This window comes from Rhinichthys klamathensis, unplaced genomic scaffold (assembly GCF_029890125.1).
Source record: "Rhinichthys klamathensis goyatoka isolate OS25496 unplaced genomic scaffold, OSU_Roscu_1.1 h1tg000050l_1, whole genome shotgun sequence".
In the NCBI taxonomy this organism is placed as follows: Eukaryota; Metazoa; Chordata; class Actinopteri; order Cypriniformes; family Leuciscidae; genus Rhinichthys; species Rhinichthys klamathensis.
The window spans coordinates 837478-861872 of NW_026606596.1; the positions used below are offsets into that span (position 1 = coordinate 837478).

A 24395-nucleotide genomic window follows, 5' to 3' on the forward strand; every position below is an offset into this window, starting at 1 on the left:
GGCTTACACAAAATGTTACCCATATTAGGATGCATTGGCTGATAAGCTTAATAGCTAAATGTGGAATTGATATTAAATACAGTAGTTTTACAATAGATTCAAATACAATAACACATTATTTTATTAACTTTTTTCATTTGGTTATTTACTATTCATTGTCCTTTTATTATTTTCCAATTTATTATTGAATCCGTTTATTTATATTTTATATATTTTTTAATGCTGGATATATATTCCTTTCCCCCCTCTTTTTTTAAGTTTCCCTTGAACTTAAAAGAGCAGTTGAGAAGAGCATCTCACACAGTGTCATTTTCAGGTTTGTTGAGAGTCCACCGTATGAGTCAATGGATGATTATCAGCTGAATCTGTCTGCTTTTCTCGGACTGATGTTTTCTCTGAGCATCGGTGATGTGAAAGAGGTTTGGCCAGTGCCGTTGTAGATCAGAAGTGGGATTGAAATGATTTAGGAAGTCTAAATAAAGACAGTATTTGACCTTGAAGCACAAGGCTTCTCAACAGGAATAAAACACGACACGTACATAGAAATGCACCTAGTTGACTTGTCTATCCTCCCTCAACTTCAAACTTTACAGTCCTTGTCCTCCCTTTTGTTACTGCCAACTCTCACTCAGTCTCTTTCTCTCTCTGAGCAGTGCCTGCCTCTTATCACGGTGGCCTGCTGGTAGAAGCAAGCGTCTCTGCCTGGAGTCACTGAGCTTCTCCCTCTGAGAGAGATCCTTTCACATAGCTAATGGCTACAGAAAGGGAACAGTTTCATTTTAATTATGTGCTTTACTCAAGGGCCCTCTTCCCCGCAGTCCCTTATCCCGCCTGTGCGCCTTTAACAACCCACAGCCTGCACCAGTGAAAAGAGATATTCTCCAACCCTCATCTTCTCCCCTCCCCCGTCCCGCTGCCTTTGTCAAGAACTATCGCAAAGAATCTGTTTTTATTCTCCTACGTGATGGGGAAGTATGAAAGAGCGAGTGAGACAGAGAAAGAGGGAATGTCTGGGAGAGAAAGATAGGAAAAGAAATGAGTGGCCGTTCTATCTCTCCATCTTGGTAAACAACCCCCCAGTGTGCCGTGGCCTGCTCTGCTTTTTCCATTAAGTGACACTGCAGTCATTTACAGCTCATCTCGACTCATAAAACTGGGTTTTCATGTGCTGAGAGATGAAGGCGGCGGGTTTTTGGCAGTGCGAGGGGTACGGAAACAGTCCGTCTGAATGGCGAAGCTTCAGAAGACGTAAATTGCAGACCTTGATGACAGTTGCCGGGTCCCAGGAGTATGCCATTGTTCTCCAGACTTTACTGGGGCTCAGATGTTTTTGGATTTTACGTCCTCCTCCCGTTTTCCCCCTCGTCCTTCTCCTCTACACTCTGCTCTTGTTCTTTATGATTTCTCGTCTGCTGAAGGACACCTGCTGTGAATCTCTGGTCCTTGCATGGGGAGAGTGGCTTACTGAATGGAAAACTGCTTTTGATGTAGTTTGGTGGGTTTTTATTTCTCTTCTCACAGGTCTGATATGAAGTCAGGCTTCTCCAGATAAAACCGTGTAGATGTCAGTGGTCAGAGTCGCTTTTGCTGTTTATTTATTTTTGCTATTTCTTTTGTTGCTCTTTATTTGATAAAACCCAGTTTCAGTATGTTCAACCCTCTGTGCCATATCTTCAACACATTTACAAGAATTTTGGGTTACCATTTTGGTGTCCTATTCTCGCTGCATGAATATATGTTATATTTTAATGTTTATAATCTATTATTTTGGAACATTGGCCAATGTATTTGTAACAAAATTTAAGTCCAGGGAAGGAGGAGGCAGGAACCAGCGAACGTTCATCGCAAAACTTTAATCACAAAATAAACATAAACAACAAAATGAAAAGTGCAGCCTCTGATGGATGACTGCCACATAAAAACTAAAACAAAACAACAACACAAAGTCCATGCCTGGTCCTCTCTCGTCTTCCACTGTCATCACTCCTCCTTTTATACTTCTGGAGCACCTCTGTGGGACTCGAGACCGGTGTGGCCACGGTATTCATAGTGATGAAATTATATGAAACAGGGTTCCTACGGGTCCTTGAAATCCTTGAAAGTTTGTGAATCTGAAAAAAAAATTCAAGGCCCTGGAAAGTTTTGGAAAATAAACACACATAGAGACAGGTCTTTAAAAGTGCTTGAATTTATTTTGTGCAAGAAGTTTTCTGGAAAAAATTCCATATTATTCCAACGCATTCTCATCCCAAAGCGTAATATTTTGACTCTTTTGCCAAAGCGTCTATATCCAACGCATATGGCACCCTTTAGCGTCAATATAACACGCTTCGGTTTTGGGTAGGTTTAGGTCTGGGGTAGTGTTAGGGTTAGACCACTAGGAGGCGCCATATATCTGCGTCTCATATGACGCTAAAGGGTGCCATGTGCGTTGGATATAGACGCTTTGGCAAAAGAGTCAGTATATTACGCCTTGGGATGAGAACGGGCTCATTATTCCCTCCGGTCTGATGAAAGTGTATTTCGCCAACACTTCGTGGCCTATGAACACTAGCTTGCTTGATTTACGCGTTATGTTTAGTGTTTCTCGCGTGAGGTACTTTGCCAATGACGTTCACGCGAGCACGAAACTACTACGATGGCACCTCGACGTTTGTTGTTGAACGCAACAAATGTGTCCCCACATTAAGTCCTTGAATTTGAGGGTATTGGACCTGGGAATTCATTGAAAGGTTCTTGAATTTGAAGTTAACCAAGGTGTGGGAACCCTGATGAAAGGATCATGACAGAATCTAGAGATGTCCCGATCCGAATTAGCATCTCCCAAATGTTCACACAACAGCAAAATATGGTTGTCAGTTTGTATTTGGCTGATTTGCACAGTAAGATCAGTCAGATTTGCGGTTTACGTTTATTATTTTTTTCTTTTTTTGAAAGAAATTAATAGTTTTTTCAGCAAGGACACATTCAGATGATTAAAAGTGACTGTTTATAATGTTACAAAAGATCTCAATTTAAATAAAATGCTGTTCTTTTGAATTTTCCATTCATTAAATAATCCTGAAAAAAAGTATTATGATTTCCACAAAAAATATTAAGCAATTGATAATAATAACAAATGTTTCTTGAGCAACAAATCAGTATAGTTGAATGATTTCTGAAGGGTCATGTGACTCTGAAGACTGGAGTAATGATGGTGAAAATTCAGCTTTACCATAAGAGTAATAAATTACATTTTAAAAGATATTCAAATTGGAAGAAGTTCTTTTAAATTGTTATACTATTTCACAATATCTTTGTTTTTGATCAAATGAATGCAGTCTTGGTTCACATAAGATTCTTTTAAATGGTAGTGTGTACATCCAATAGCTACCTTTTACCAGAGCTGTTTCCATTTGTTTTGTTTTTTTGGTCTGTGCTTTAGATACATAACTTAATTTAGTGCCTTTTCTCTTCTTGCTGTATCTAAATGTTTCTTTTTGCTGTCTTTGTGGTTTCCAGTTGAAGCCGGGCCAGAACAACTGCAAAGACAGCGACAGTGATAGCGTCAGTGGAGAATCCAAACCCTCCATCCGGAGCAGCTCCAGAGACAGACTGACAGACGTGAGTGACCAATCCAATCTGTGCAGCACTCACCATACTAACAAGAAATCACACTCAGTCAACACCCCTGAAAGTTTATAATGATCATTTAAAGAGTTGATTTTTTTTTTATTCTGTTTTCCATGACTGGAAAAAGAATTTAGCTCAAATATCAGCTAAATATTTCTTGTGTAAAGTTTGATTGCAAGCCATAGTGAAGTCTGATTTGTTAACAATTCCTTTTTTTCAGTGAATCCATCTGTGTGGGAACTCTGCATTTATAGCAGTCACAACTAAAATGCAAAATGTATCAGAACTGGCATTTAGTGTAGAATTGTACCATTGCTATTGTGTGTAGATGTTGCATGAAAGTTTAAGCAACCAGAAAAAAAGTTAAAGAGTTAAGGTAGGTCCTGTCTTGACACCTGATTTTTTTCTGTCAGTTGGTGGCTTTTCTTATCTGTCTCGTTCTTACAAACAACAAGGTTCAATATTTAAACAGTATTTTACAATTTCTCTTATCCACTCCATTGGTCTAGACAAGGCCCTGTGCCAACAGGAACAATAGGAGTGTTTTAAGAGCCGAGCTGTTCTTGAGCTCAGTGTGTGTGTGCTGTGCTTGTGTTGTCAGGGTGTGAGGTACATGTAGAATAGCGCGAAGGCTGTCTGCACCCCCAGGCCTGCAGGCTTTGGTATGTGTTTGTGCTCGGGTGGTGATAAGAACATCCTATTTACTCAGCTGGCAGCTACAGTGGAGACTCAGGCTGAAGCGCGACTGTGCTTATATACCAGAGAAGTGGAGACGACAGAAAGTAACACAGTGAAAAATGTAACAGTGACCATGCTTGGACATCAGTGATGTACCCTAAAAACACAAAGCACATAATTAAGCACTGAAACTCCAAATGTACTATTTCAACGTGATGTTTTACATTTTAACTGTTATTTGTGTATTCAGTCATATACAATCTAGATATACAATTAGTGTGTGCATATATACACTCACCTAAAGGATTATTAGCAACACCATACTAATACTGTGTTTGACCCCCTTTCGCCCTTCAGAACTGCCTTAATTCTACGTGGCATTGATTCAACAAGGTGCTGAAATCATTCTTTAGAAATGTTGGCCCATATTGATAGGATAGCATCTTGCAGTTGATGGAGATTTGTGGGATGCACATCCAGGACACGAAGCTCCCGTTCCACCACATCCCAAAGATGCTCTATTGGGTTGAGATCTGGTGACTGTGGGGGCCATTTTAGTACAGTGAACTCATTGTCATGTTCAAGAAACCAATTTGAAATGATTCGAGCTTTGTGACATGGTGCATTATCCTGCTGGAACTAGCCATCAGAGGATGGGTACATGGTGGCCATAAAGGGATGGACATGGTCAGAAACAATGCTCAGGTAGGCCGTGGCATTTAAACGATGCCCAATTGGCACTAAGGGGCCTAAAGTGTGCCAAGAAAACATCCCCCACACCATTACACCACCACCACCAGCCTGCACAGTGGTAACAAGGCATGATGGATCCATGTTCTCATTCTGTTTACGCCAAATTCTGACTCTACCATCTGAATGTCTCAACAGAAATCGAGACTCATCAGACCAGGCAACATTTTTCCAGTCTTCAACTGTCCAATTTTGGTGAGCTCTTGCAAATTGTAGCCTCTTTTTCCTATTTGTAGTGGAGATGAGTGGTACCCGGTGGAGTCTTCTGCTGTTGTAACTTGTAGCCCATCCGCCTCAAGGTTGTGCATGTTGTGGCTTCACAAATGCTTTGCTGCATACCTCGGTTGTAACGAGTGGTTATTTCAGTCAAAGTTGCTCTTCTATCAGCTTGAATCAGTCGGCCCATTCTCCTCTGACCTCTTGCATCAACAAGGCATTTTTCGCCCACAGGACTGCCGCATACTGGATGTTTTTCCCTTTTCACACCATTCTTTGTAAACCCTAGAAATGGTTGTGCGTGAAAATCCCAGTACCTGAGCAGATTGTGAAATACTCAGACCAGCCCGTCTGGCACCAACAACCATGCCACGCTCAAAATTGCTTAATTCACCTTTCTTTCCCATTCTGACATTCAGTTTGGAGTTCAGGAGAATGTCTTGACCAGGACCACACCCCTAAATGCATTGAAGCAACTGCCATGTGATTGGTTGATTAGATAATTGCATTAATGAGAATTTGAACAGGTGTTCCTAATAATCCTTTAGGTGAGTGTATTATACACATACCTTCTTTTTTTGACAAAATAGTATAGAATTTAAATATTGGCCATTCTGTGGTTATCGGCCATTATATGAAAATAATCGTCTGCTTATCGACATTGGCCAGAATCAGTGCATCCCTTCACGCACACACAGCCATATTTAACCCTCTTGAAGCAGCATTCAACCATGTGAAGGCAGTCTATACAGTTTACATTGCACTGAAAGTTATGTTATCGTTGTTTACGGATCTTATACAGAGGCTCGTGTGAAAGCTCAGGCAGTCTGGCATTGGCCCTCTTCAAACCTCAAGCTCTGGCTCCCGCAGTGGAGATGTGAGTCTGTGAGTGTGTGCCGGCACTATCAGATATCGGGCATAATTAGAGCTGTCAGCTGGAGGGCGAGGCGAGTCGTCGGAACAGACACGGCAGAACGAGTTGAGCGCGACCACTCCTGCATGTAGCTATAGGATGCTTGGCCAGGCATGAAATGAAATAAGTAATTTGATGTTGACATCAGAAATTGAAATGATACCTGCAGCCCCTCGTCAGGGAAGAGAGGGAAGACCGAAGAGATAAAGCATGAGAGGGGGTGAGGAGAGGGAAAGGGAGATAGGAAAAGAAGAAATGCAAGTGGAATAGGGGAAACAGATAAAGTTAGAGGTGAAACACAAGATTGAGTTTGATTATTGGACAGGTGAAAACAACCCGCCAAGATATGCAGATTGTGTTGTGTATGATGGGTTTCAACTTGAGTCTTAAAGGGATAGTTCACTCAAAAAAGAACATTTATGTTGTTTCAAACATGCATGCTGTTATTCTATGGTGGAAATCAAAAGTTTTGTTTTAATCTAGATGCAGGCTAGACATGAGCTCCAGTAGAGATGAAGATTAGAATAAAAATGATAGAATTATTTTATTTTTGGCCAAACTCTCCCTTTAAGACTCAAGTTAACGGCAAGTTGAACCAGATAAATAAATAAATAAAGGAACACATTATATAATTAGTATTTATTTATTTATTTTGTGTAAAATTTCATGAAGTCAATGAGACATAATCACAAGTTATTTTATTATATTTAATAATCATAATTATAACTTTAAATATTAGCAAAAGAATAAGGTGATCACCTCTGAGGATCTCATAGAATTTTTTTATTTTGACATGAATAATAGCAAGGCTGTGAATTCACCGTCAATAATGAATTTTCATTCTCATCAAATTAGTATGCCGTCTACTCAAATTTCATTGGCTAGTGTATTTGTCTGTCACTGAATGTTATGAAACCCTTTGAATTCTAAACAGGAGGTGCTGAAAGGTGCTGGAGATTTTTTTGCTTGAGCAGTTTCTCAGGGTCACACTCAAAGTAGAGCTATTCCTGAGAGGATGGTGGAAGCAGCTTATTCACAGTCACACCATAAAAACCACTTCATACCAGCATAGAGTTACTAGATAACAGAGATGGAGAGCAGGGCCTGAATTTCGACACTAGTTTGTGGGTATTGAACATAATTTTACTCATTCCTGCAAGTTCCCCGCTTGTAATGTGGGAACTTCCTGCAAACATTTATTAACTATAGCATGTACAGTAGGTTGAAGTAGTAAATTTATCCACATAGGCGACCAGAAAAAAATCTGTAATTTTACAAACAGTGCAAGTGATTTAGGGCTACTGCAAATAGCCCCCAAGAGGCAGGAAGAGAAACATTATTTTTGACATGTAAAAGTATATACTGTTTGTATGTATTCATGATTGCATACGCACACAATTTTCCTTAAAGTGAAATGAAAAAAGACGGTAAGCTTGAGTTGGGGTTTTGAGGAGTAATTCTTGCTCTTTATAGACTGTTTGGCAGAGTTCTAATGATGTCTTCTCTCTCTTACTCCTATCCACTGCACTGATGAAAAAAAAAAAACGAGAGAAAGAGCCTGGTGTTGATCTTCACTTGACAGAGAGGAAGCTGGGGTCAAAAGAGGTCACACAGGACATCTTGCTCGCCCCCCTTCTTTTCCTCCTTTTTCTCACCCTCTCTCTTCCCTCTCCCTCTCTCCCCCTGCCCCTGCCCCCATGCGCTGCCAGCTCATTAAGCTACAAATGGTGCATCAGCCTTGTTCTCGCCAGCAGTAACCCCAAACCTTGGATAAATTGGCAGGCTTGCTGTATTTGCTCCGAAGCCCCGGGTCCCCTTTCAGCCGTGTTTGAAGCCAGCATGGCGGCACGGTTTCCCCAGGCAGGGTGGCTGGAGGCCAGGGCAAAGGGAAGAGGAGAGAAGGGGATGTGTGGTAGAGACAGGGTGAATCAAACACACATGTGTTTAGTCTCTGCGGCAGGAGTGAAATGCCATCATTATCCGGCTGCCTATCAAATAAATTGGCAATTACAGGGCGCCGGATTCCAGTAAACAGCACATTAATGCTTTTCTTTTGGTGTGTGTGTGTTTGCCGAGAGGAATGGGGGACGGCCGTACGTGCCCCCTGAGCGTTTGGTGCCTTTGCCTACCCGTCACCATCTTGCTGATGAGAGACAAAGTAGGAGACGATAATGAGGTCAGTCCAAGCCGCGAACAAAACCAAACTAAAAGGCTTAAATATGACAGTTAATTTAACATCATCGTCACTGCAGTGTCCCTCCTATAGAGGCACCATCCTAAAGCGACTCTTTAACTCTCATTACAGCCTGCTAATCTGACACAGAGAGGCACAGACAGACAGTGAAACAGACCGAAAGGCTGAGAGAAAGCGATGACATTACCTGCTCTTTGGTCGCCATAGAGACTGTACTTTGGGATTTCTGGGTAACACGTTTTATTGCTCATTCATCATTCAGTGCAGTCTTAACTGAGGCAGAGCAATGAAATATTTACATTGAGGGTCAGGTGGCAGTTTGGCCTGTTTAGTGGTCTGTCATGTGTGGGGGGTCGGGTGTGTAGTGTAAAGAGACGTGCTCTCGACACTCATACACACACACACACATGTATGTCTGATCAGAATCTGCATGACTAATGTTGTCGGCAATATATCAGAGTGGATGAGTGTAATCGGCAGATTTCAGAGTGAAGAATTCAGATTTACATTTACAATCCATATACAGAATTCAGATTCATTATGTCAGCAGTTCTATTCAGAATAGATGAGACAACCTGATTTTTGTGGTTGAAGGAGTAGAATTCAGATTTATAATTCAGTTTTGATACAGAATTCAAGTTAATCATCCCATCAGTGCTATTCAGAATAGATGAGACAAACCTGATTTTGAGGTTGAAGGGACCGAATCAGAATTCAAGCTTTGAAGAGGTGGTTAATTGTATTTTTAACATGAATCCTCAGCACAGTGAATTCACAGGACAGTGTAATAATTTTTAACTATCCACGTGAAATAGAGCTGCACAATTAATAGTAAATAAATCGCAATCTCAAACACCCACGCGATGTTATTCCTAAATGACAACAATCCGGCTATGTCTATGAAACTGTTGACAAGTAAGATCACAGCGGACCATTCGAATATACATTGGGCGATTAACATTGTGGCAATTAACATTGTGTCTAGATTACTTCTAAATTACATTATTTTGTTTAGTTGTCTATTCAGAATTATAAGAGAATTTTGATCTCTATTTAAAAAAAAAAGTGATTCTCAATTTCTCCAGAATTGTGCAGCGTTACTATAAACACATTGCAGCTAGTTTAGTTATGTAGTATGTGTTTCCAGTACTTCATATAAATGTTCTCTAAATGCAACGCTATGAAACATCATTCTTTCTCATGGTCCCCTGTGTGTTCACTTTGGAACTCTCTGATTGGTTTGCAAGGATTTGTAGCCCTCTTGCTGTTTTGCAGTGAACATATTTGAATCCAGCGTTGTGGTTAGTGGCTGTAGATTATTAGTTCTGCCTGTGCTGGGGGATTCTTTCGCTATGTGGTAAAACAATCTCCACCCTGTAATTATGGCTGCTGGAGCAGATTTATGTCATATAATATAGATGTTGTTCTTAAAGATCCTCAAACCTCGCTGCTAATTTTGATTATTCTTCTACACAGTTGTTATAATGAGGTCAGGGGCCCTTACATGCTGAGAAATGCCGACCAATTTGCTCCGACATGGAAGTTGTAATTGCTCGCATCAATTATCTAGTAGTTCTTTTGCCGTCTCCATTCGTCACTCCTGATCTCTCTCTCTCTCTCTCTCTCTTCTTCTTCCACTCGCTCGTTCTCTAATTTGAAATGTTCCTTATTAGAGACGTGCATTTAGATATGGCAGTTGCATCGCACCTATAATTAGCTTATTATCATGGCAGGAGTTAAAGTGTTTGAACAGGAGTGTAGAATGTGTGTCTGTGTGTGGCAGAAAATGCATTTGTTTGTGCATTTGTGCTAGTGTGCCAGCATTTGAGGAGGTTATTTTTGCCTGTCTGGATTACAGTGTGTTTATAACTGTCAGTTCATTGTGTGCATGTGGAAAGGAATACGGAGTGTGTCTGAAGAACAGTAGTGGTTATGATTGCTTTATAGCTTAACAGCACTGCTCTAAATCAGCTGTCAGTCACTCTGACCTGAAACACGGCTGGTGACAGCACCACAATAAACCTGCCACCCGTCCCTCTCTGCTTTGCTATTATGTCGAAACTGGCCAGCGCTGCACACACACACACACACACACACTTATCTATATGGATAGTACTCTTCCTTTAGATGCCACAGCTGTTTTTTACCATTAACGTTCACACTTTTAGCACAGCCACGAGCTAAATGTGTGACTTTCTTTTTAATTATTTCAAAGAATCTGAAAAAAAGAACATTCACATATACTGTATATATATATATATATATATATATAAAAAGATTTTTGTGAAAGTCCCCCTTATTAGGCTGCTCAAGGACTATTTTAAGGACTAGATATATTTATATTAACTAGTGCTGTCAGTCAATAAAAAAAACTAATTAATAGCACATTTTTCTGTAGTTAATCGCAATTAACCACACCTTACATTACGTTTTTAATATATTTTGTATTGTAATAATTTCACAGTTAATCTCCAAATAAATGTAGAAAAAACATAAAAACAATATAAAGACAGTATTTTTTAATTGTTTGATCTAAATATAGATGAATCCTTATTAAAGCTACAAAAGTTATTCAGTCTAGAGCAGTGAGCGATTTTTTTTGTTGATTATCCTTAATGACAGACAGCAGCAGGTGTATTAGGCTGTTGTCACTTTAAGATCTGAAGCACATGACGTGGATCTGACCATGGCCTCACAACTCTTTATGGTCATTTAATACTTTAAAGGGTTAGTTCACCCAAAAATGAACACAGTGTGTGTGTATATATATATATATATGTGTGTGTGTATATATATATATATATATATATATATATATATATATTATTTTCAACTTTATTTGTATACATACTGTACTATATAGCAAATCCCAACTGCTAGAATTTTTATTTTGTTACAAAATGTCAACAAAACCTCACTGTCGGCAAAAACAACCTTACTACAACTCCTTGTACAATACCTTCAAGGGGGACTTTTACTGTCTTTTTCATTTAAGCAATTCAGAGTCCAGATATGAGTAAAAATTTACTTGAATTTATTGAACTATCAACTATAATCTGAATTTCGCTGTTGTAAGTTAAATGAACAGTTCCAAATCAAAGACTTGCTGAAGAAAATGCCTCTTGAGTCTCGTGGACACCAAGACATTTTTATTGTCATACATCTTCCTCAATTCCTCCACTGTTGGCAGGTGTGGACTGAGGTGAACCTGAGATTGTTTTTGTGTGAATGTGGCAAGAGATTTTGACACACAGTGACAGGGTGGTCTGCTTTCATCACAGCCTGTCTGTATTGTGCTGTCATTATCTAACAGCTAACTGTCCATCATGGGCGATGGGAGAGAGACAACACAAATGAACATATCTACACATACAGTCAGCACTTATCTATCAAGTAGGGAACCAATCATATTGAGGCTCTGAAGCATCAGGTGCAAGTTTTCTAACCTCTACAGAGACAAGTCAACCATGGCTTGTGTAAGAATAGTAGAATGAATGTACTACATTTTTTTTCAACATCATCACAGATTTCACTTTATTTTTATTACATTATTATTATTTTTGTATATACATTTTATTTTGTACAATTTTATAAATATTATTTATATTGTACAATTTTGAATATATATTGTACAATTTTAAATGTATTTAATTTGGATTGTTTTTTATCTAGAACATTGAGCATGAAATGACTAATGAACATCAGAGACTGACTTTATACTTACATGACCCTCCATTGCTCAGTGTGTTGGAGCATGTGCGTTTTCAAAAGTCAGATTTTTCTTCTCTTATGTCTAAATTTTTGTGTGTCTGATTATTTTTGTTTGATCTGGTTAACAGTGTCTTAACCAGAGCCAGTTACCAGCACAGTACCCTTAAATCCAGTCCAGTTTAACAGCATCCAGTCAATCACCAGCTAATCTCGTTACATTTTTCTCCAAATCCCTCTTTTTTTCACTCACAGACAGTAGGAGGAAGGGAGTGAGAGAGAGAGAAGCAGACAAAAAGTGCTGGCAGAGACTGGGTTGTCTCTTTCTCTTTGTCTTCTTTTCAGATCAGAGTGCAGATTGTAGTGCCATTTAAATGCCCGTCGTTTCCTCATTTATTTATTTTTTTCCAGATAAAGACTGATAGCTTGGAGGAATCTCTCTCTTGCTGTCGTTCTCTCTCTGTCTCCCTTTAGTGTTAAGGTCAGTTCATCATAGTGAGTTGAATAAGTGGAGCCTGAGGGAATCTTAACAAAGGTCTTGTTCTGATTGGATAATGACAGCACGGGGCCCAAGGAGCAAGAGAAATCGCTTGTTGCCATAGCAATAAGAGACCAATGTGGGTACCATATTCAGAATGTGCGAGAATGCGGCAGAGAAAGAGAGCGGAAAAGAAAAGATTTTTGACTCAGAGCCTGTATAGAAAGCATGCCTGTGTCTTCTATGTACGACACACACACACACACACACACACAACGTATGGGGGAAATGCTTCGACACCCCTCACCCTCTGTGGAGCAAGCGTCACTTGAGGAAAGTTGTCAAATACTTTGCCATGACTATGAGCTAAAATAAATGAAACCTTTCCCACCAGGATACAGGCATCAGTCGCTTTCATAAACACCAGCACAAGCTCACATCTCCCGGGCCTACAAATCACCCTGACCTGGAGCCTCTGTGTGTTTGTGTGTGTGTTCAACTGAGCTGCCATGACCCTATTCCCTAAGCCTATGTTGTAAATATACCAGACTTCTTTCTCTTCCTGACATTTTTTTCCTCCGCTTGTTTGGCTTCCTCAGAGGCGACTTGTGTTTTCAGTCCTTAATGATCCTTCCTTATGATGGATAGAGACAGCCTTGCCCAGGCCAAGTAGTGCTGCCGTATCTTCAGCAGACCCAGGTGCTGACGGAAAGGCTGTGTGCGGTTCTCCGGGGATGAGAGAAAGTGGGAGGAGAAGTTGGAAAGGTTTTGTATTGTGAGGTTGTAGGCCTGGTTACTCTCCATTTCTCCTCATAAAGCATGGCCGAAACTGTTCAGCACTGCCAATCAAATCTCTCACTATTGTGCTGGATTCGCTACATTGACTTGTGGCTGCCATAGAATATGGGGAATGATTTTACCACAGTTAAGTGGTGTTGTGGAGTCCTGATAAATTGTATTAATACAATGTTTTTAGTTAGTAAAAGTAAATGTTTAATAAACATTAATGTAGTGCTAGTAATGCCAAGGTCATGGGTTTGATTCCCAGGAAATGCATAAACTAATAAAAATGGATGCAATGTATATTAAGTTGCTTTGGATAAAACATCTGCTAAATGCATACATTTAAATGTGATCATAATAATAGGTTTATATATATATAGTGTGTGTGTGTGTGTGTGTGTGTGTGTGTGTGTGTGTGTGTGCGTGCGTGCGTACGTGCGTGCGTGTGAAAATAGATTGGAAAAACAACACCATACGACAACAACAGTTAAAAATAACATTCTTAATGATTCATAATTAAAGATAATTAAGTAAATTTCTTCCCAATGTCAGTAATCACAATAAATAATTTATCTACTAAATAATGTAGTTATATGTAATAGGCTATTCATTAGCTGTTAGCCAAGCACATAAAAACAAATCCACCTGCTTCAACTTAACCAAAGATAAGTTCAGTTGCTGCCTTCAATTTTTAAGTATAATCATATTGGCTGTACAAGTAATTTCAAATCATTTAAAAAAAATAAGAAAAATTGGTCTAGTTGAATCTTGTTTTAATTATTTTGAAAAACATATGTTGCCATGACTTCTTGGACATATAATTTTTACAGTATAGATTTTATTATATATTATATACATGTTTAGCAATTTGTGAAATTCAGTTGATTGATCATAGGTGGTGTGTATTGACTATATTCAACAGCTTCAAATCCAAACAGCTGGACTAGCCCATCCAAAGAGCGGAACTATCTATCTGTAATTTCCTGTTTGAAGGATCAGTTGTGCCACCTTTCTGGCATTAAACAGATTTAATTTGTTTCATAATGTTGTGTTAATAAAGAACACAAAGTTGAGCCTTCAAATACCACCTTCCTTGCTTTACAGCTCTGTACGGTAATCGGATATTGCGGTCTGAATGGCCATTATCTCCATGCACGGCCTTCCCGCTGTTTCGTCCCCCAATAGAATTTTAATGTGTGAATGTGTCTGCTGGGCTCCAGTGAGAAGGTATATCGCTGGACTCCGAACCATTAGACTGTATTCAAAGAGGCTTTTAACACACTGCAGGCGTCACAGTGGCGTTGTGGTCACTGACGTTAAGTTAATGAACTGTGCTGTGTTTTTCAGTTATTCACTATCTGGTCAGACCGAGATCAGAGAGCGTGTCTGTTGAGAATAAAATCAAACGTTTCTTCGTGACTTCAGTCTAAGCACAGAGCTTTATGATCAAATGAGTAAATAAAGAAAATCTCTTATTTCTGTTAAAGTGGTTATGTAAAGGATTTGTGAAATGTAACAAATCGCTAAGTTGTATTGCCTTTGTGATTTAGTGTAACAACCACAAGTTTTCCTCCTCATATGCAAAAAAAAAAAAAAAAAAAAAACATGAGATGGAATGAAAAAGTAAAGTAGTTTCTTGGTTTTGATTTTCTTCCAGCAGCCGTTTAAATGGCATGTCAGGCCACGCAGGTGGTTGGGGAAACATAAATCCTTGCTGGGTGTTCTGGATCCAGCCAAGGTTCCAGAACTATCTGTCACGGTTCTGTTGAGATTTATGCTTGAGTGGAAGAGGCTGAGTACACACAGAGTGTTAAAGAGTGCTGTAAAGAACAAGCTATTAAAACATCCACCTCAAACCCTGCCCAGAGCTGACGTCTGAATCCTGACCGGACATGGGATCCACAAGTCCAAGAGCAATAGTTAAAATGCTTCTATTGTGCATTTTTGTCATGTGCAATATTTAAAAGGAAATAATATAGCATAACAATTTAAGTGAAAAATGCAACTCTTTTGATTAATGACTTGGATGAAATGGGGCTTAATCTAAAATATTTCTTTCTTTGTTTATTTTTTACATCATACTTCTTAGTTTATTTAATTTTTTTACTTCACCTTTCTGTTTATTTCCAGTTAATTTACATCACACTGTGTTGCCATAGAGCAGTGGTTCTCAACCAGAAGGCCTCAGCAAACTTCAAATATGCAAGATGACTTAAAATGATGATTTAAAAATGATTTAAATTAAGTTATATTAAAATAATCTAACTTACAATTCTAAAAAGCACATCCATCTGAGGTATGAATGGAATATTTCTCTCTTTTATTTTTGTTTTTTGTTTTATTAAAGAACATGGAACTTCTGTAATCACAAAAATAAATGTTTTTAATGAATCCAATACATTGACACTCAATTGAAACAAGCAACGTCATCATAATTACAACAGAACATATTGAAATATTATAGCATATATGAGGGCCCTTTGAATATTGTGTTGGACAGTGGTTGAGAACCATCAGAGATTGGCAGGAAGTGATGTTGAGAAGTGTGAGGAACAGGATTGAGGAATGTTGTGAGCTGGATTCAAGCTTGTGTTGACCGTTTGCGCAGCACAGCTCAACGTGTCTGATCATGTGTGATCACCACAAAAAAGACCCTTTATCTGGTTGTTTTGCAATGCTTACAATTGTGTCATTCTAGGCTTAACATTGCAAAGGGTTGAGCTAATATTGTGCTTTGCATCAGCTCTGAGTGGCGCTCGAAATGCCTCTCTGACAGGCGCTGTTGTGAGCGGCTTTCTGTCCGCATCAGGGCTGTTTAAATGTTTGGCAGAGGGCATGTTCGGTCCCCATCAAGGCCTCGCTGCGGTTGAGGGGATTACAGAGAGATCCTCCGTATGTCGCATCGCTTCCATATCAGAAGCCACTGCAATTTCCTCCAAAACCGCAAGGCAAAAAGCCTGAGAACAGAGTAAATAAATGTGAAGGTATATAAATATATAAGAGGAACACAGCCCCCTGGAATCATAGTTTCGGAAAGATTATTCCAGAGACATTATTTCCCCCTAGTCATGGACTTAACTCAAATTTAGAGGGAGAATGAAATTGCTGGCAGTGAAAAAAGGCAGACAGAAAAGGTGGGAGTTCATGAGGAGAGAAATAACATTTTCATTTGTTTCGGGCCCTGTGGGAGAGATAGGCCGTGCCAGTAAATAGATGCCGTTATGAGAAATGATTTTCTTTTCCCTGATGGGGGATGTGGTTTTAAGGCACACTTATCCATCTGCAATCTAGATGTCAAACCCCAGGAATCCAGAATAGCAACACAGCGGTGTGGTCGTAATGACACACGAATCGAACCCCCCCTACTCGTTTCTCGTCCCTCTCTCAGCCCTCCCGCCAGCACGCTGCTCTTTCTCTCAGACTCGAGGTTTGTTCTTTGATGTCCGTTTGTTCTTTCCAGCTCAATCATGACATGTTTAAATTGGCCGGTCGAATTACCTTCTTGCCCCGCTGGTACTGTTGAGTTGAGTGTTCGAGAGGGATCGAGAGAAAAATAGTTTACAGTTTTATAGATATTTTTATCTCCGGAATATTCTTGCTGCCGCAGTTATGAAGAATTTCTCCACTTCCCAGAACTGGGTGCACTGCGGGTCTCCATGATTTTGCTTATTATTGTACATTATACTGCTGGAAATGAAAATACGCCACAAGAATGTTCATTCTAAGTGAGAGTTTATGTTTTTAGAAATGACACGTCACAGTAAGTGTCTTTGGGCTTAAAAGCTTCTCTTTTTTTTTACAAGGCACGCAAGCTTAAGAGGAAGCTTTTTTTTTTTTTTTTTGCGAGATATTTCTTAGACGAGCCTCAGAGTTTCTCGACACTTTATCAAACCCATGACTGCATTCTGCAAAACTCCCTCCGTTCTAGTTAGTCTGATCAAAAACAGCACTATGCACCAAACTCTGAGTCATCAAAGGATTTGTGAAGCTTTCATCTTCAGGGTATAGCTTATTGCTTTTCACCTGATACACTGCTTCATCTCACTTCTCTCAAAACATGCCGAGCAGTCAAAGTTATACGTTGCATTACAGTTTTTTCTATTGTTCTATTGTTCTTGATGTTGTTGCTGTATATTCCACGAAACCGGTTTTTCAGTACAACGGTGAGAATTGTTTTATGCTATATTTTATTCAGAAGCCAGAAATATCATCTTTTGTGTTCTGCAGAAGAAAGTCGTACAGGTTTAGAACGACATGAGGGTGAGAAAATGATGACAGGATTGTAATTTTTGGATGAACTATACCTTCAAATAAAATTAACGAATTGAACATTAGTGTAAAGTAGGACTGGAACGACGCGTCATCATAATCGATTACGTTGATTATGCACTGTTTATGTTCATCCCTAATCCCCTGTCATGTTTCACACACAAAAAGATGCTAATGGATAGTATGGCAGCGCTGCTTAATACTGTTGCGTTCATACAGCGTTTTGTTTTTTTGTGAAAACAACCCAATGTAACTGAACTGACACATTTTCAGGACTCCCAACCGCATTCCCGACAAACCCGCGCTGAATAAACAGACCGCATTGGACAACTAGTTGTCTGCCACATCATAAATGTGAGAGCCAAGGTTAACTGTATAATCATGACGGATTTAGTTTACTCAAGGAGATGTAGAAATTATTTGCGTTCATCCTCAGATCCACCGGAGCTGTGAGGCGCGTGACTCAAACGTTCTCTCTGCACTCGGTTACTAAGCATTTAAAGTCCTTGTTGGTTGTTTAAAATATCTGATGAACTCATGCCTCCATTGGACTCGTTTGTTTAAAGGGGTCATATAATAGTACATGCACTTTTTCAAGTTGATTGTACTGAAATGTGTGTTGGCAGTGCCTGTACACAACCATCATATAATGATAAAAATCCATTCAGTGTTTTTGTTTTAATCTCCTTATATGTTTTTCCCTGCCTCAAATCGTGTTCTGCTCCAGCGTATCAACAACGACGGACTATGATGACAGCTCGCTCAGGGCGGGTCTGTGTTGAAACGCTGCTGTCAATCAACAATCGTGGGAGGGGCGTTCGACCGTGTGACGTCACACGGTCGGACGCCCCTCCCACGATTGTTGATTGACAGCAGCGTTTCAACACAGACCCGCCCTGAGCGAGCTGTCATCATAGTCCGTCGTTGTTGATACGCTGGAGCAGAATGGCGTCTAAGCGATTGTGGTGTTCTGTTCTTGGGTGTAATAACGAACACAGCAGTCATTTTGATGTTCCTAAATCCGAACCGCTGAAGACGCAGTGGCTGAGTTTTGTTTTCGAAGGGAATATTCCCCACGAGCAACGTCAATGCTTTCATGTTTGTGCGAATCATTTCTCACCAGACTGCTTTATAAACGAGGGTCAGACTCAGTATACAGCTGGTTTTGCTAAGAAGCTGCTCCTGAAAAAAGAATCGGTACCAACTATTCATGTCCCTGCTGAACCTCCAGAAGAAGTGAGTGTAAAATTTTATTAACCTTTATATTAATCTTTGCAAATCGCTTGCACGCTTCACGATGAATGCGGCTAAGGTTTACACTCAGGGTAACGTTACATTACGGCATGTTTCCTATGTACGACGTTCTCAATATAATTCATAATCCCACGTTTATAATGAACAATGCGTTATGGTTATTGTGTTATTACAAACTAAGTACGTATACATCAGTAAACACATAGCGTTCATAACGTTACATCTCACTAAGTTACTCTTCCCTGCCAGTACACAAAGATAGATAAAAGTGACATTATTGTTCGAGCCTTATTTGTCGAACTTCTTTGCGGCTGTCATCTTGTTCGGGGTGCGACTCCGGTTCAAACTGATACGGTTGCACAGATGTGTCCTCAGAGACTCCCGCTGCCATTCTCTCTCCAAAATATACCCTCAACTGTTGTCAAGGCAACACTCCACGTGCGTTGTGTCGAAACGCCCGCAGAACAGAGGGGCGGAGTGAGCGAAGCTCATTATCATTTAAAGTCATATGCACTGAAACGGCGTGCTGAAAACAGTGCTGTTTTTGACCAGGTTAAATGAGTGTTTTCTTACAATACTAATGAGAATTTTTAATTAAAGTATATTACAAACTTTTCATTTAGACCCTAAAGAATCAAATTAACTTGTATGAAAATGGCATTATATGACCCCTGTAACAACACGCTGTCAATTGGGATAAAACTTCCTGATGTTATGGACATCGCCATTTTTGATACTGCCGTTGAATGCGGTGAAAATGTGCAGGCTTGTATTTAGCGCCGCATTAGCCATTAGCATCGGCTTTAGAGTTTTGTTTTGTGTGAAACATGACATGGGATTAGGGATGAACATAAACTATGCATAATCGACGTGATTGATTACGCCGACGCATCGTTCCAGCCCTAGTGTAAAGTGTTAACAAAACAAACTTCTTTATATAGTTAATGAATTCCAAAGTAAAAATCTGTTAATTGTACAGGTTTGTCTTTTTTATTAAGTTCAAATTATTTTTTTCATATTGATTAATTTTGTTACATTCATTTCTAATTCAGTAAAAAATTATGTAAAAATAAAAATTTTATGGCAGCATGCGACTTGATTACTATTTTTAAATGAATTAGTGTGAAATATTGGCTTTATATCGGCATATTGCCCGACCACTAGTAATGTGTACTCATGTTAAAGGTGAAAAATATTGTGTGCAAACCAGTAAACCGTTAAGATACTGAGTTTATTCAAGCCATCCTTGGGTCTTTTGTTAAACAAACTAACAACATTACCACCCTGCCTCCAAGAATAATTACTTTGAGAAGTAGACAGTGTAGGAACTCAGAGTCTGTGGTTGTTTGGCAATGTCATGTGAGCTTAAATATTTATGTAGTAATTTATCCTGCAGACAGCCACTACAGTCAGCATCACAGTTCAATAGATTATGCATTTACAATTAGGGTCTTGGCTCAGGTTCTTGTCTGGAGTGGTCGGGTACACTTGTTCTCTTGCCTCAATGGCTTGGAGGCCTGGCTCAAACAGGAGGAAGAGAGGTGGACAGTGGCCCAGATGGTGATGAGCTGGCTTGGGGGTGGGATTGGACAGGATTAACCCCCTGTAGTTGTGGCCATGGCCTAGCTATTTAGGCAGGTCAGGGATAGTGGAATTAGCCTTGGTCTTGCCATGGAGTTCCATCTGATTTCAGGCATCATCCAATTACAGCCTTATCTCCTCAACAAATGAGATCAATGCCGCAGACGCATGAAGACCTTCTGCCTGGGGGACGAGGTGTGATAATCGCCCATAATACAGCTCAGGTACAAGGGCAGACAGGTGCCTGCAGAACAAGCCCAGCATGCTCGAACCCAAGAGAGAGAGTCTGGACCGACATTGACTACACCTTGTCATTAGAGAGGCAAAGGAATTAATATTGATTAGCACTGAGGATATGCTTCCCCTTATGCTCTTTCTGCTGGTATGTGTGTAGAATTATTGACCTTTATTGTCTCAAGTGCAGCTTCAAGAGCCACAGGATATTGGGCATAATTGCGATTTTTCTCTCTTATCTGCATTGAAATGTACGCTGCTTTTAAGTGATTTTAAAGGATGCCGCAGTGGGAACCATAATGGCTTTTTATACTTTCTGTGCATTGAGGCACTCACACGCCTTATACAGCAGACTTGAGATCAACCCTAATGCACTTCACAGTTATTTTTCTTGTCAATTAGGGAGAAAAAAACAAATGTTTGGCATTTCTAGATGTAATTAGGAAAATAATTAACCTTTGCAACTGCCTGTTAAAAATGGACCGTTTTGCGAATGTCTTTTCTATACTCTAAATGTGTGATGAGACTAGAATGGAGGGCGTGTAATGAACGCAGTACATCTCATCATGTGAAATAGCGTTCTTCTGTGCTCGTTTAATTACCATTGCTTTGCTCTCAACATGATTTTTGCAGTATCTATAACCAGCTCTGAACATTTTAGGGTCTTGAATGCCATGAATAATTGCAAGGGCTCTACCCGTTGATCTTGCCTATAGAGTGGTGAGTAGCAATTTCATGACAGAATTGTCCGCGGATCAGTTTTATTGAAAGATTTAGTAGCAATTATACCGCCATTGTGAGGCAGATTCATTTAAATGCTTTGAAATGGGCCGTGGTGTATTTGAGACTACAAAAATATGATGGTCTCTAATATGTAGTCAATGGGCAGTCCCAAACTCTGACTGTAATGCCACCGGTCTGTCTCACAACCATCTGGAATGGGGCGAGCTGTCTGCTGTATGGCTGACCAGGGAGCCATCTTCCTGGATTTATGTCTGCCCATTTCTACCCACCGCAGCATCCAGGATGCTATTAGCCACCCGAGAGCTATATAGGGGTTTTAAAAGAGAATCCTTCAACAACTGTGCCTAACGCTTTCTGTCTCTCAGGCCTGGTATAAAATCTAAAAATCTCCTTGGATGGCTCAAGGCAGCATGGCATCGTAGGGTGTGTTGGCAGCAGAAGGAACCTTTGCTCAAAACAGCCTGAAAGAGGATGGTTGGGCACGTCATGCATGTCTAAGTCAGGGAGCTGAGTCTTCTCATTTCTGGCTCAGTCATGTGATTCAGGGCAGGGAAGACGAGATTTGGACAGTGAGGTAGGGTGAGCGTGGCGTGGCGTGGCCCGGCCTCCAAAGCACAAGGCTAGATTAGCTTCTAAGAGGGCACAGCAGCAGTTAGTTTGGGAAAATATCACAGCCCATTAGCTGGAGCAGCGAAATGGAGTTAGCTTCAGGGACTCTATTAGCCCTTCTTCGCTTACGCAGACGCCGTCCCTCAGCTCTGTGCTGCTATTCTGGAAGAACTGAGCGCACAGCTATAATTGGACTGGGGAAATCAAGCAAGTTTCAGTGGTCCTGGTGGGGCATTCAGACAGAAAATGAGAACACGGTCTTTTGTATGCTCTGTTTTCTTGCCTACTTCTAGTTTGCACCCACCCCCTTGTTAGCATCACCTGGTTTGTTAACACTAAAGCATTCGACTTGTTTGGACTATATTTTTGAAGTGTTTCCTTTTGTTGTTTTTTTGCACTTTGTTTTCTTTATTTTCACTCCTGCTTTGAATTGAACTCACATTATTAGCAAATCCTACAAGCGCGCAGGAGTATAAATGCCATGCAGCCTTTTTTAAGTACGAGTATTCTCCCCGCACTGATTAAACCACAGTGTGCTGCTCGTTAATAAACACACAAATCTCCCAGAGAGGCATTCTCATGTGCTCTTCAAGAGGATTTAAAGATGTCTCCCAGCCTATTTGTTGTCATCGTCACAGAGCGTGCTAACACTCATTGCTTTTTAGTCACAGCAAATGTTATCCTTATATATTCTCTCTTTTTTCTCCTGTAAATGTCCTTGATGTAATGCTTTGTGACTTGAGTATTGACATTTTCTGGTTTTATAAAATGGTGGCTGGGACATAAGACAGGCCTCACTGCTTCAGGTAATTGATGTGCAATTTTTAGACCTTCCAAAGGACGTTTTCATCATTCCCATTGTAGAACAGGGACATTCGAGTCAGTATACCAAAACTGTTTAACACGGTCCTCCTAAAAGGAAGGTCATCAATCCTGTGTCAATCACTTAAAGACCAGACTTTTTTTTTTCATTCTATTTTTAGCTTTACTCTAACACAATAAACAGTTTGTAACACATCCTTAGTTGGTAAATTGTGTTGACATTGTGACACAAACAGCTTATTATTCTTATTATTGTGACAGTAGTACCATTTAAAATAAATATGAATACAGTATATTTTTGTCATAAATTAAATAGATTTTAAATGGTCACTCCAGGCCAGAATTTTTTTTATTTTATTATTATTATTATTTTTTTTTTTTTTTTTGTTGTTGTAAATGTCTGATTGTCATTGGAGTGACATTATTAGTAGCAATAGGAATTGAGTAAAGAAAAGAGAGTTTGTGGCGCACATAAATGTTTGTGTAAACCAAACCAAACACTGGTATTCCTTTAAGGCTTGATTTGATGGACATTTGACCAAGAGAGTGAAGTGGAAGTGCTGTGTTCTCAAATTTGGCTCTGAGGCAGGTTTATTGCATATCTCTCAGTCCCAGAGTCCCCGGTGTCTACGGGTATGACAGCCCATGGCCTCAAAGCTGTGACATTTCAGAGGCCCTGGGGAGCCCATCACAGAGAATGTTATCAGGCCCTTAAAGAGACACCTCCCAGTCTTTTTCACTAACACCACTCAAACTCTGTCTTTCTCCCTTCCCTCGCTTCATTCCTCCGCCCCGGTGCTCTGACCTGACCGTGGGCTGTTGAAAGGCTTTTTGTGAGCTCTTCCTGAAAGGCACAGAGACTTGTGTGGGGGGCGAGACCAGACCTCAGATTAGATGCAAGGACCGCTTATACGCTGCGGCTGTTCTCCCAAGGTGTCATATGTCAGTCCTGATGGTCGCCAACACGCACACATATTCACACATGTTCTTAGTCTCCTCTTATGGTAACACATACAAACATGTTGGCCTCTGGAACCCATCATCCTTCATCCTGGCTCTAGATTTATCCTCTCCCTAAACCCGCTCTGACAGGTTTGTTATCTGTTCACCCGGTCGACAGACCCATGAGAGTCGCAACGCTGGGAGTTAGAAGGCAGAGAAAAGCAGGGCAAGTAAATGTCAAGTGAACCGCCAAGGATGGATATTATAGCTTCTGGGTTCCAGAGAGAGTATCGTCTGTCTTTCCCCCATCTCTTTTACAGTCAGCCCAACTCTCTCTCTCTTCCTCATTCTTTGTGTCTCTCTATCTCCGTCGGTCTCTTGCTGGACTGTAGTCTATTGATTTTTAGGCAGAGTTATGTGGAGGTCTGAATTAGATAGTTCCCACTGAGCGGTGTAATACAGCCCCCCCAACCCCGTCGTGAATCAAATCGAAACGAGCAGTGATTACCGAACTCCCTGTTTTGTAGAAGATCAGCACTATTTAAACAGCAGGGGAGTGTGTGAAGGTGTCTGTGTGTGGGTTCATGTCTGGATTAATGTTCATAAGC

The 24395-nt window shown here is 40.2% G+C and overlaps 1 protein-coding gene across 6 annotated transcripts in view; it reads left to right on the forward strand.

Moving 5' to 3' along the window:
* Positions 1–24395, forward strand: part of auts2a (activator of transcription and developmental regulator AUTS2 a) — a 393745-nt gene that overhangs the window by 157368 nt on the left and 211982 nt on the right. For all 6 annotated transcript variants that reach the window (XM_056247641.1, XM_056247645.1, XM_056247642.1 and 3 more), the window contains one exon: positions 3502–3603. In XM_056247641.1, coding sequence (XP_056103616.1) covers positions 3502–3603 — 102 coding nt within the window. The remainder of the gene's footprint in view (positions 1–3501; positions 3604–24395) is intronic.